This window comes from Aythya fuligula, chromosome 13 (genome assembly GCF_009819795.1).
Source record: "Aythya fuligula isolate bAytFul2 chromosome 13, bAytFul2.pri, whole genome shotgun sequence".
In the NCBI taxonomy this organism is placed as follows: domain Eukaryota; kingdom Metazoa; phylum Chordata; class Aves; order Anseriformes; family Anatidae; genus Aythya; species Aythya fuligula.
In genome coordinates this window covers 8,072,291-8,084,932 of record NC_045571.1, presented here as the reverse complement: position 1 = coordinate 8,084,932, position 12,642 = coordinate 8,072,291, and the positions used below count along the sequence as shown (strand labels likewise).

The 12,642-nt window shown below is 39.9% G+C and overlaps 1 protein-coding gene across 4 annotated transcripts in view; it reads left to right on the top strand.

The window, feature by feature from the left end:
* Positions 1 to 8,857, top strand: part of MTMR1 (myotubularin related protein 1) — a 38,779-nt gene extending 29,922 nt beyond the window's left edge. For all 4 annotated transcript variants that reach the window (XM_032196180.1, XM_032196184.1, XM_032196181.1 and 1 more), the window contains one exon: positions 7,551 to 8,857. In XM_032196180.1, coding sequence (XP_032052071.1) covers positions 7,551 to 7,715 — 165 coding nt within the window. In that variant the 3' untranslated portion in view covers positions 7,716 to 8,857. The remainder of the gene's footprint in view (positions 1 to 7,550) is intronic.
* Positions 8,858 to 12,642: the final 3,785 nt, after the last annotated feature.

Below are 12,642 nucleotides of genomic sequence, written 5' to 3'. Positions count from 1 at the left end.
ACAGTCTTAAGTCAAGTGATGAATTCAAAATCACCATTTTTCTTTGCAGCCTTTCTTCCCTGTTGCTAAAATAGATAACGTATACTCACTGAACAAGACAAAATGCATTCACTGTTGAACAATTTTCATGTGAATGGCTGTCCTTGAGCTAATACAGTAATACACAGTAGATATCCATCCAATTAAGACTTGGTGGTACTATAAGTGAGTAGCTATTATAATTTCTTTTATAACTATCCTTGTGTTGACAAATTTTGCTATCCACAAGCACTTCAGGATCCTGAAGGATTACTTGGGAATGAAAGCCTGAAAATCAATACTGAAAGTGAACTGTAGTAATTCAAAGAAAAGGAAGGTTTGAAATTTTTTGGAAATGAAGCTGTCTTATGTCTAGGTGGTTTTTATATGTGTTATAGTATGTATACTGAAATTGTAGCTTCTGTGTAAGTGTAATTATAAAGACAAACAAGAAATAATTTCTCTTTCCTTAAGTCTTCACCTGGCAGGAACAATTTATTATAGCTGTGAAGTGGCTTTTTCTGAGAGTTATGCTACACCAGGTTCTGCTTTTGATGTGCATGTGCATAATTCAATTAAAAATGGTTTCATATCAGTGGTATTTTAAGCAATAAAGGATGTTTCTTTAGTAGTGTTCTAAGTATTTTTCAGTTTATTATAGGCAGTTGGTGCCCTGTCTTTAGGATGTAGGAGAGGTAAGCACCTGTTTTTGAATGAAACGGTACAAATCTGGCTAAGCAGGAAAATGAAAGTCCCCCCATTTTACCTGGATAACACTGCAATAAAGGATATATTGGTGGGAACCTTCAATCAGTTCTTTCTGAGCGAAGAACTCCACTTGGCTAACTCCAATTTTACAGCGTTTTGCTGTTTTTTATTGGCTTGGGTCGAGGGTGTCAAATATAGTATCAGTAGGAGTGGGAGGATCATGTCCAATCTCACGAGGGAAAGAGTGCTCATGCCAAAGAGAGGAAAGAGAGGGTAACTGGCAGTACAGGCATATATAGGGAAGGGAAGAATTGCAAGAGTAGAAGCTAGGTGTAAGTGAAGAGCTTAAGTGAGGAGCAGAGGCAGGTTCTGTGCTTAATCAAGGCTTGATACAGAAAAGTTGGACTAGAAAGTTTAGGAATGTTGAAATGGGCAAAAATGTGAATTGTCTAAAAGCAAGGGTAATCTCAGAACTTGGCTAAATAAAATCTTGATAAGTTGGTTTTAATTTTTTTATTTTAAGTTGCTTCTGAGATGGGGAGGGGAACAACAACATGCAGTCAGTCATATTTGTTTTAGCTCCTGAGTCAACATTAGGGTAGTAATTATAATAAATTAAAAAATCATCGACACCATAAAGTCTTCTTGAGGTGTTGCAGGTCTGGAGCAAGGATCCAGGCCCTTGTCCCCACTAGTTAGTGCTGTTGGCCAGCTCCTTCCTGTTATCCCTGCTGGGATTGTATTTATAGCTGCATCGGATATAAATGACAGTTTGGGTTTTGTTTTATCAACTTCTGTTTTTTTTTTAGTAAGTTTTATGTCATTAGAGAAATCTGATTTTAGTTTTTATAAATAGGCAAATGACAGATTTCCCTGATGAAGTTAACACACCACAATCTGTTAAAATGTAGTATATTGATCCTGCGATCTCTGCTTTGCTTTTTACCAGAATATTTTGATGAGGAACAGAAAGGAGGCGGATCGATTTTCAGCACGTTGAGGTAGTAGCTTAACTAGCACGGGCAAAACATCCTGAAGACCTAATGAGAAGTGGCCCAGTCGATTTTCCAGTTACAGCCCACCAAAGATGTAAATGCCCTGGTGGGTTAGTGTCGTGGTTTAACCCGACCGGCAGCTAAACACCACGCAGCCGTTCGCTCACCCTCCCCCCTCCCTCTCTGGGACGGGGGAGAGAAATGGAAAGTGAAGCCCGTGAGTTGAGATAAAGACAGTTTAATAAGACAGGAAAAAAAAAATAACAAAATAATAATAACAATAATAATAATGATGATACAATGGTGATAATACGAAAGTAATAATAGTATGTACAAACAAGTGATGCACAATGCAATTGCTCACCACCCGCTGACCGATGCCCAGCCTAACCCCGAGCAGTCCGGCCCCCTCCCCCCGGCTAGCCACCCCTATATATTGTTTAGCATGACGTCAGATGGTATGGAATACCCCTTTGGCTAGTTTGGGTCACCTGTCCTGGGTCTGTCCCCTCCCAGCTCTTACTGCACCCCCCAGCCTGCCCGTTGGCAGGACAGAGCAAAGGCTGAGATGTCCTTGGCTTAGTATAAGCACTGCTCTGCAACAATTAAAGCATCGGGGTGTTATCAGCACTCTTCTCATTCTAAGCCAAAACACAGCATTCCACCAGCTACTAGGAAGAAAATTAATTCTGTGCTAACTGAAACCAGGACAGTTAGCTTTCATCTGTGGAGGCTCCTCTCGTGCGGCAGCAGTAGCTATTTTCTCTCACCTGGAGTACAGCAGAGAGATGATTGGGAACTGGCTCTCGTGGCCTGGTGTTGCCTAGCAGCATTACTAAGGTGATGGGCTGGGAAGCTGCTGTTACAAAGGGAGGGATGCACGCCTTTCTCAAAACCTAGCATCAACGCCACGGAGTAAAGCAGCAAAAAATGAGTGGTGGGTCTGGAGAGAGTTCTTGAGCTCCCGTCCCTAATTTGAGAGGCATGATGAGAGAGAGGAAGCAGGGCATCTGCTGTCAGGCTCCCAACAAATTCATCTCAGTCAAATCAATTAGACGATTTCCTAACAAGGCTGTAATAAAAGCTTGTCGTGGAGGCACAACTAGTGCTGTGTAAGTGGACATTTCTAGGCTGGAGGTGATAACAAGATCTCCTAATAAACGATCTTCTCCAGGCTTCTTGTTCCTCGCACAATCTGCCACCCTTTCACTTCCTTTTATTCCCCACAGTGGCAAAGTAAAGGAGAACTTCATTCAGAGCAAGCCATTACAGGTACTATTGTCAAGATTGCAGGACCCATTCCCTCTGAAGAAGGCTTTATTGGAGAGAGGAATCGCACTGAAATACAATGGTGTGAAATGGCCAAACTGTCAATAGTTAGCTGTCAAAATCTGCACAAGATGGCATGAGGAAACACTGGCAGCACCAGGTCTGCTGGGGAGTAAGTCTTTAGGAAGTGTGGACAAGAAGTAAACTTTATTATTTTCACGGGTCTTGTGACAGAATGCATCTGAAGATGCTTCATCCTCTTCTTTCTCCCTCCAAGACAGCAGGAAGCTGCATGATAGCAGTTCTACTTGATTCTCCCAACAGTTTCATTTATAAAAAACATACATGGGACTTGAGATTGAGGCTTTGTTCCCCCACTTTTTTTTTTTTCTCTCTAGCACCATTATCTATGTTTTCATTCTTTTACATTTGAATTTGCTGTTTTGCTCAAGGAAAGGGAATTACAGCAGCAGAATTTAAGATACCTGGGAGAAAATGCAGCTCCTCGTGCCATGTGGCTTTTCAGTTCTTTTATAAAAATGACGTCTATAATTTCTTTATATTATTCAGCTGCCTGTATCACCTTTTTCTTACCCAAAGCATGTGTCATTCTAACACGGACCTTTATCACTAATGAGTACATTGTCAGTTGTTTCAAAATGCTCTGAAAGCATGAAAGATTTCTCTAGAGTGAATTTGACACATTATTACAGGACATTAAAATATGTATCTGAAGTTCATGGTATGAAACGTTATCATTTTATACTATTGTGCATCCACGTGGTACCGTATGTGTGCACGTGATGCTGTGTTAAATGCAAAGCAACAATGAGTGTTTTCCTGAAAAAGACATTAGAAAATCACGTGTGTTTACACTGCCATTTGAAATGGCACAATGATACTTACGGAGACCTGTTTTGCAGTGTTTGCATCCAATGTTCACTTATTAAATGATGGCCAAAATGTAAAAGATTATTATTTTTTTTTTTTCAGACCCTACTCAGTCTTGTTTACAGCTTTGGCAGCCTTTAATGATTTGTGTTGAGCCACCAAGTATGTGTGCCTGACCAAATTGTTTTGTAAAACTTTATCCAAAAACACTTAGTTTCTTAGGAGAATACATCTGACAAAAATGTTTTCCCCTATGAAAATACCAGTGTTTCAGTTTTTTGTTGGGGTGAAGGGCTGTTTTTCTGTCAATATTGCATCTCTAGGGCATACATGAGATCTTAGGAAGAGAAATTATCTTTCAGAATTGTGCCTGGTCGTATCCTGGAAAAAAATTAATCCAATTTGGAGGTTGGAACAATCTCAGTAAATTCTCAGGAACTGAGAGGAAATGGAGTTAGAAAGGGGGAGATGGATTTGATACAGCTGATGAGGAGAGAATGGTGACTAACGGGGAATAGGAGCGAGGAGTGGATAATGCTCAGCATGATGGAGCTCTCTGCTTTCTGTTCTGCTCCCGGAATATAATCTGAGAAAATAGTTCATTTACTGAGTTTCACCCAGCCTGTACTAAGAGTCTAATTGGAACTGCAGAGTTAAGCACTTGAAAACTAGGAAGTGACAGCACTCAGCTTGTCTCCTGGTATAGTGGCTGCATATTCTGATGTCGTAACGATACGTTATGTTGTGCACAGCCCACCTTGCTCGTTTTCTGGATGTCTTTCTTTGAGGTGATCTAGACAGGATCGTGAAGGATGCTGTTGTGCGTGGAATCAAAACCTCACGTGCACTGTTCGGAAGCAGTTGAAGGGGGCATTTACCGGTGTCCTGCTTGATACCCAGGAGGCTGAATGGCAGAATTCCTGAATTCTCTGTTAAACCAGCCTGAGAGCCAAGGGGTCCAGATTAGGAGGTGCTCATTCCACATCCTTGGCTGTGAAAGTGGAGTGTTAATGCTTCCCTGCCTCGCTGGGGTGCTGGAGAAATAAATTGGTTTCTCGACATGAGATGAAAGTACAGAAAAGTCCGTGAGGAAAACTGAGCATTTTTATTTCAGAGGAATAAAAAAAGGATGGGGTCAGGCACTGCAAAGAAAACTGAATGTTAAAAAACTGCTCACTAATTGAGTAGCATCAAACTGTGCACTGAATAAATCAGGAATACAAGGGAGGAACTAATGTTTTAATGTTTATTTAACCAACAATTTTATCCAGATGTACAGGAAGGCTGAATTAAGTGTGGAGAAGTAATCTTCATTCTGACACTTTCTAATTTTTGGAGTGCATAACTTTGCAGCCTTCGTGTTGAAGAGTTTTTTCCATGCCTTGAATATACATTGCTTTTAAAAATGTCATTAATGTTATTTAGAGCATTTATTTTAAGATGTTCCTGATCCTTGAGATGGAAGCATGGGGAGAACAGCATCTACATCCAAGTTTGAACATGTGGATTCTGGAATTGGGTTCAGGGGAATGCAGAAGAAGGATGGAGAAGTGCAGCCGGGCTCCCCTAAGCGCTTTACACAGCGTGCCAAGTCCTGCAGTGGCGTTTGTGCTGCGTAGCCTGAACAGATTTGTAGTGGGTTCCCCAAAAACCAGATGGGAATCGGGCACAGCACAGAGGAACACACCAGCTAACACCTGTGTGAGAGGTGTCTAGGAGAAATAGGCCTGGTGAGCCGAATGGTGATTAAGCTGTGCAGAACTCAGGTGTACAAATCTCCCGTGACCCAGGGCTGGCGTGACTAATGACAGCAGTGGTAAATCATTCTGTCACCGACCCGAGTGTTTCAGAAAGATGTCTTCATAAAGCAGAACTCTGACGTGGGAGTGGAGGAAGAAGGGATCTTGTACTTGAAGGAAAGAAAAAAAAATATATAGGGGGGAGAGTGCTAAGTCCAGAAAGCCTTGGGCTCCACCAAAATCTGAATTGCCCAGCGTGTGTCATCAGTGTCTTGAGAAACTTCAAACGCTTAACAACCACCTCAGAAAAAAAAAAGAGTTGGCTTTCTGTAGGTGTGCTTTGTGTTGGTTAGTGGAGGAGGCTGCTCTCTTCAGACTCATGGCCTCGCTTGCTGAAGTGTTTGTGCAGTGGGTGTGGGAGAAGATTGCAAGGAGGGATTCATTCCATAGCGAAGGCAGGACTGCAGGGCCATCGGAAGCTTGCTTGGTGGTGTGCACCGATTGCTCTGCTGAAAACTCCAAAAGTTATGCTTTAAAAATTGCTCTAGATGGCATGCTGGGTGAATTGATCGCTCCCAAGGTACTGGTAGCAGCACTTCGTGAATATGCCGAAGTTTTGGTTTGTGGGCTAAGCCACAAAACAAGAAAAAAAATAATTCAGTGAAAAATATGTTGCACTTGCCTTTAAACAGTCTGTTTGGTACTATTTTATCCTCTCAAGTTACAATTCAGTTAGAAATGAATTCAGTTAGAAATGTGTTTTTCCTATTTCAGAAACACAAGTGTTAGAGTTTGAAAATGTCAAGATCAAATGCATGTTGTTTGTGTTTGTGTTTTATTTTTTTAATTTCTTTAAGAAGTCAGGATTGGCAAAATCTTAAATTGTGCTTCAGCTGTGTGTTGACAGCAAGGAGAGAAACCCTTTCTGGTTTTTGAGATCATCTTCACCTAGCACCACGTGAGAATTTCAGGCTCAGGTGTGCATCCCAGCCCCACAAACAGTTGTGAGCAGTAGGCAGTGATCCTGGTGAACACAGTTCCCTGGAGCCTGGCATTCCAGAAGCCCAGGGTATAATTTCCTTATTATGTCTAGCAAGCTCTGGGTTTCCCAGTGCTGCATTTCCCTGTGATTGTCTTGACAGTCCAAATAAATTCTTTTCCCATCTTGCGCTTTCCAAAAGCTGTAAGCAATTCAGCGTTTATAGAGAATGAAATAAATTAAAAGCAATTGACAGCCAAACTTTTTTGGGCTTTCTGTGGCGTTTGGAGGAAGGGGAGGTCTCTCTCCGCTTGTCTGAGAAAACAGATCCAGCTGCAAAAGCAACGTAACTTGGGTCTTCCTTTGTCCATGATATATTTGAGTGTTCCAGGAGAATGTGAAGTCTGTCTAGAACTTCAATGCAGACCCATGGCCAAAGTCAGCAGCAGAGGCAGCAACCTGTATGAGGCACTTCTACAAAAGGTTTATCAGCGTGTGGCTCCAGGAGATGCAGTTTGACTGGCTTGCCTGGTGCACTTCTCTCACTGCTGTGCTGGAAGGGGTCAGATTCTTGGAAAGGCGCCTGGCTGGATGAGTAACAAGATGTTCCATATGCAGCCAGCTTTGTGAACTCTGCTCTCTTTGCATAACAAGTTCTGTCCCAGCAGGCAGAGGAAATAGTTCTCAGGGAAGTACATTTATTGGAGTGTGTGCTATCCCAACAGCTCGGTTTGCAAACGGTCTTTTGAGTTGGCCTCCTGCCAACTGTGTTGTTAGAAAGGGATGGTTTGAAATGCTTCATTTCAAATGACTAAGGAAACTCACTAAATACTGATAGACTGAAAATTGTAGCTGTTGGATTCATTGTCTTACTGCAGAAAGCAGGGGAAATGTTACTTGAGAAGATAACTTATTAGAGTCAACGTAAACCTTTTCTTTCTTCACCTGCAGGTTCCAATCCATCAGAATCTCAAAGAGCTCCTTGCCATACGGTCTGAGCTCCAGAAGAAGGTTGAAGATCTGCAGCGGGAAGCTGCCACGCGGTCCATTTCTTCCTCCTCTGATAGAGGTTCGTCTCCTTCCCACTCAGCAACACCGGTACACACTTCTGTGTGATGCTTCACACGGCTTTTGTTACGCAGTTTATGTCAGGTAATACAGAGAGGAGGGGGAAATGTTTTTCCTATCACACAAGGATCGTGAGTGATTTGTAATTGCTATGATCTACATGCCTTACTGTGTCTGATATTATCAAGATGAGGCCAAAAGAGCTTCAATAGATGTGATGTATTTTCTTGTTGGCAGTTCCCACGTGTTTTGACAACTCTAGCTAAATCACCAATTGTGAAATTAAACTTGGTTTTGAGCAACTAACAATTTAACCATCCTAAAAAGGAATCCATCTGCCAAGCAGACAGAAAAATGCCTCTCATGCTGCCGAGGGTACCATGTCTAGCTGGGAGAATCAGACAAAATGACACGTGATGCTTACACAGAACACTGAGAACATTTTTCTGAATGGGAGCTCCTTATTTCGCACAGGGTTTTTTTAGTTGGTTGTTTTTCTGTTGGTTTTGGTTTTGTTTGTGTTTTTTTTTTGGCTAAAGCAATTGTGTTAAGGTAATTGATACACTTGGAAATCAATTTTAAAGTAATGTTTTCCAGTTTAAAGTAATGTTTTCCAGTGTAGTCAGTTCTGCATTTCAACTAAATATGCCATTAAAAGTGGATGAAATTAAGCTAGGTTTGTCAAAAACACCACGCTGACTTGTATGATGTAATATATTTGGTAAAGCATGTATTTTAGGTTTTTTAATGCCTTTTGTACAAGTTGAAATAAAGTCTTTTGATGGCTTAGTTTATTGTTCAGTTTCAGCCTCCTGAGTAAGGAGTAAACTTAATCATGTCAAGGTCTTGTACAAAATAAGTGTTTTCTAGCAAATGGTAATATTTGGGGTTGAAATGACACCCACCTGTGTAAATTGTATAGTCTGTATAGCTCCACATTTTGTTAAGTGTTTTCTTTTGAAGTGTACACACAAAATGCGAAGCTGTGTCCTTTATATATACATGTGTATGTGATGTTAAACATATGCATACTCCCGTGGTTTTAAGCTCTACGTTCAGAAAATGGATCCTGCCTATCCAAACTCTTTCAAAGACCTTAACTTGTAATGACTTTGTCAAACAAAGTTTTTTTTAAATATGAGCTTCATTGGTTTGCTTGAAATAAAGCCGGTTGGCTTTCTGTTTTTTAAGTTGCCGCTAGCATTTTTTTCTGTAGAGTGAATAATGTATCTGTGTTATTGTATAAAATATGCATTCCCATCTTTTTTATATTCACCCAAAATATTAATATTAGAGAAATCTGGTTACTCTAACATCCAAATTTTCGATAAATTTTCAGTGGGCTCCTTGGAAGACCCAGAAATGGTGCGCGCTGACAATTTTCCTTTGTTTGTTGTCCTCTCTGTGTTTCGTGAGAATCTGGCTCTTCTCCTTAAGATACTTAAGTGCTGCAGCTCTGCTTTTTAACTCGTGCTCCAAGTTCTGCTGATGGGAATTAAGCCCCGTTCTTGAGTTGGTTCTCTATGCTGATTGTGGGTTTTGCTGTCTGTGAGTAGTCTGCACATTTGTTCTTAATATAAGATGTCCCTTTTCTGTTCTCTGCATTCATGAACGTAGCATTTAGTTAATGAGTAAAGCGAGCTGCTTAGCACTTTCGCAACTCCAACTGGAAAGGCAGATGTGTTGTATCCATTCTTGCAAGTTTACTGAGCAGCACAGGGTATGTCAACATCTCCTTTTTGTTACAGTAAATACACTTTATAATAGATACCGGCCTGCAGGAACAAAGTTTATGGACATTTGCAATGTGGCATCTCTTAATCAACCTCAGGCTTTTTATAAATAGACAAAAAATGTTTTGCTGTAAAAATGATTCTGCTAACTAGTATGCCAGCAGTGAATTTTACATTGCCAAAATATGTTGAGCTGGTATTTAATTAAACTCTTCCATACTTAAGATTTCCTTGACATTTTAACTGTATATTAAAGCAAAGCACTTTATCTCTCAAATGCAGTGCTAAAGAAGATCTTTTGAAGTTTTTCTCTTTATTGGTGCTAATAGTCACAACGTTTCCTCTATAATTATTGTAAAAGTGATGACTGGATTAGCTTAGGCATTGTGAGATTTTAAAAGCTTAGATTCCCAGAGCTAAAATCTGAGAATTCAGTTCCGCCAAGAAGACTACCAGTTATTTCAACTGTGCCTGCCTGTTTCTCCACAAGTTTCAGCATAGCTCAGTGAGTCTTCTCTGACCGTAAGGGTTATCAGTGGGGGAGGGATCCTGCTATAAATCTGGGTAAGCACAATGGATGTTTCTGTATACACTTACCATGGTAATTTTCAAAAACAGCCTATATATGCTAGTTAAAGCATAGTTTTATTCTGAAGAAGCGATTAATACACTGTCTCTGTGTTTAGTCTGCTTCCTAATATTCAGTTTTTTTTTTCATTTTGGTTCAACAACTACGTGTGCCATCCCTTTTTTATTTTTTAATAAGACAGCCAGTTTTGAACTGTTGGAAGAAAGAGCAGAACCTTGTTCCCCGTCTGATGTGCCATGAACAGAACTGTTAACTTCTAATCCTGGATCTTTTGCTTTGTGTTTTTTGGACTTGACTCTACCAAGCATAAAGGGAACGTGCAAAAAGACAGAAAGCAGTTAAATTTGACCTGTAGGGTTTTCTTCGTGTAGATGACATGTGAGAGGGAGAACAAACTGAATCCAGCATACCAGAATGGGCTGAAGCTGTGGTAAGCAATTGAAACATTTTTTGCTTGTGAAGTAAGTTGAGTGAATCATCAGCATCAGACACTTTGCCATCTTAGTCCAGTTTCAGAGCTTAATTACCCTTTTTCCTCCTTTGTAGATAAAGTCTTTTTTTTTCTTGTTGGTTATTTCTCAGAAAAATGGAAGAAGGCTTTTAAAGTTGGTAAACAGTCTTATCTGCCTGTTTTTGTTCCCTGCATTGGCAGCCTTCCTCTCAAGGAGCTGATGCTTTAAACAAGAAGTGTTTGATTTTTCTCTTATTTTTCAAGAAAAGCTGTACTAAGTCATAGGCAGTATTTGGTAACGCTGAGAATGGCTGGGTTTTGAAGAGCTGGAAATAAGGGATCAACAACTCCCATTCAAGTGGAGTGAGCCCCACAGCAGAGGACAAAGTAAAATGGGAAAATCAGAGTATTTCCCATTTGAGATAAACTTTCTTCTTGTGTTAAAATGCACAAAGCAATGTCCATCTGCTGAGCGATCACATCTGAACTAAGTGGATATCCTATCAGAGATCTCTTCGCTGCCAGATCATGTGCAGTCAGGAAGAGATAATTTTATTTTTACAAGAAATAAGAGTCAGAAGTAGGTAGGTTAAAGTATAAAACACATTGTTTAACTCTGATATAAAGCACTGCATCATTATATGGAGGCCAAAAACTTAACTTTGCATTGCATGGGAGATTCATCTGCATACGAAAATATACAAAAAACGGCAGGAAACCTATGGCGGTGAAATGGACTGAAAACTAAGCTGAAAACTAAGAGTGCAGCCAGGGATTATAGGGCATTCATTACCTGAGTTTATTTGCTGGGTAGCCTGAGGAGGGAGAGGGACTGTGTGTGTGTGTGTTTCAATACTTCAATATTAAAGGTTTTGTAATGATAGGTGTTTTTTCACTAAGAAAACTGGTTTTGGAGCTTTTGAGTGGTTATGTGTTGTGGTTTTTTCTTTATTCAAGTTTTTAGTTACAGAAGAGGTTATATGTAAAAAGGATATGGTCCACCTTTTGCAGTTTACTTGCAGCATGAAAAAAAAAAACACACAAGTCTCTCATGTCTTATTAGACAGTTTATTTGTTGTTTTCCAAAGGTTGTCAAATTCTGATATTTCCCCCCATGACCCTTACATGCACATTAGCAAAATGAGTCTTATCTTTTCACAGCAGAACATTCAACCTTCATTTGGTACAGATCACTTCTGCATCAGTAAACAATAGGCTTTGCTTTTAGATAAGGATTTCACTCAAAAGAAATTATTCTCTAATTTCACAACGCTGTTGTTCCTGAACCTCATTTGTTCCTGGGCCTCATTTGTTGCTGAAGCAAATCTGAAGGCCTTAGCCTGTCTAGTCATTTTGCTTTTGCAGAATTAGAAACGGCACTGTGGACTAATTCCATTTTTATCACAACAAGTGAATAGTTAACAATGACAAATATAGCACTTGTAAGGGTTCCTTAAAGGGGCTGGATGGAAATGACCAAGCTTATTCAAATGCAAAAAAAAAAAAAAAAAAAAAAAACACTCTGAAATTCATGTCACAGTATTCTATACTGAATAAAGTAATGTCACAGCACCATAAATGCAGAACCTTCTACAATTGTGCTGAAGGAAAATGCAAGTAATTAACAGAATAAACAACGGAATAAGAGCTGGTTAAGTTCCTTCAATTCTGTTTCCTATGTAATTGTGAAACCTCTTCTCAACCATTTCATTAGAAGTAGCTTTAGTTAAAAATGTGGGGTGTGATGAGAAATAAAAAAGCCCACAGCACAGTTTTACTTAAACTCTCAGGACAGATGTATATACATAATTTTGGACTCTAGAGAAAAAAAAAATAAATCCTACTTTTCTAATATTTTACACCTTTTTTTTTAATAAAGGATGAGAAAGTTCACACCGTGTATACAGAATATAAGTGCAAAATTTTTAAAAATTCAATATCCACGTTTAAAGAGAATGGATGCTAATTAAATGAAGATAGTTACAGAGGTGTCAGTTGTTTCAGAACTCGTATCACTACTAGGAAAACATGAACGAACCCTCTCAGTTGCTGTAATGCCTGAGATAACAATGGCATGAAGTATGAACTCCCCGCTTCTCAGACACTGATCTGACAGCTCGGATGGAGAAGGAAACAGACTGCAACAAAGCAGCACTTTGAGCCTTAGCTGACATTTAGCACATGAAGGCTTTGATTTTTGTG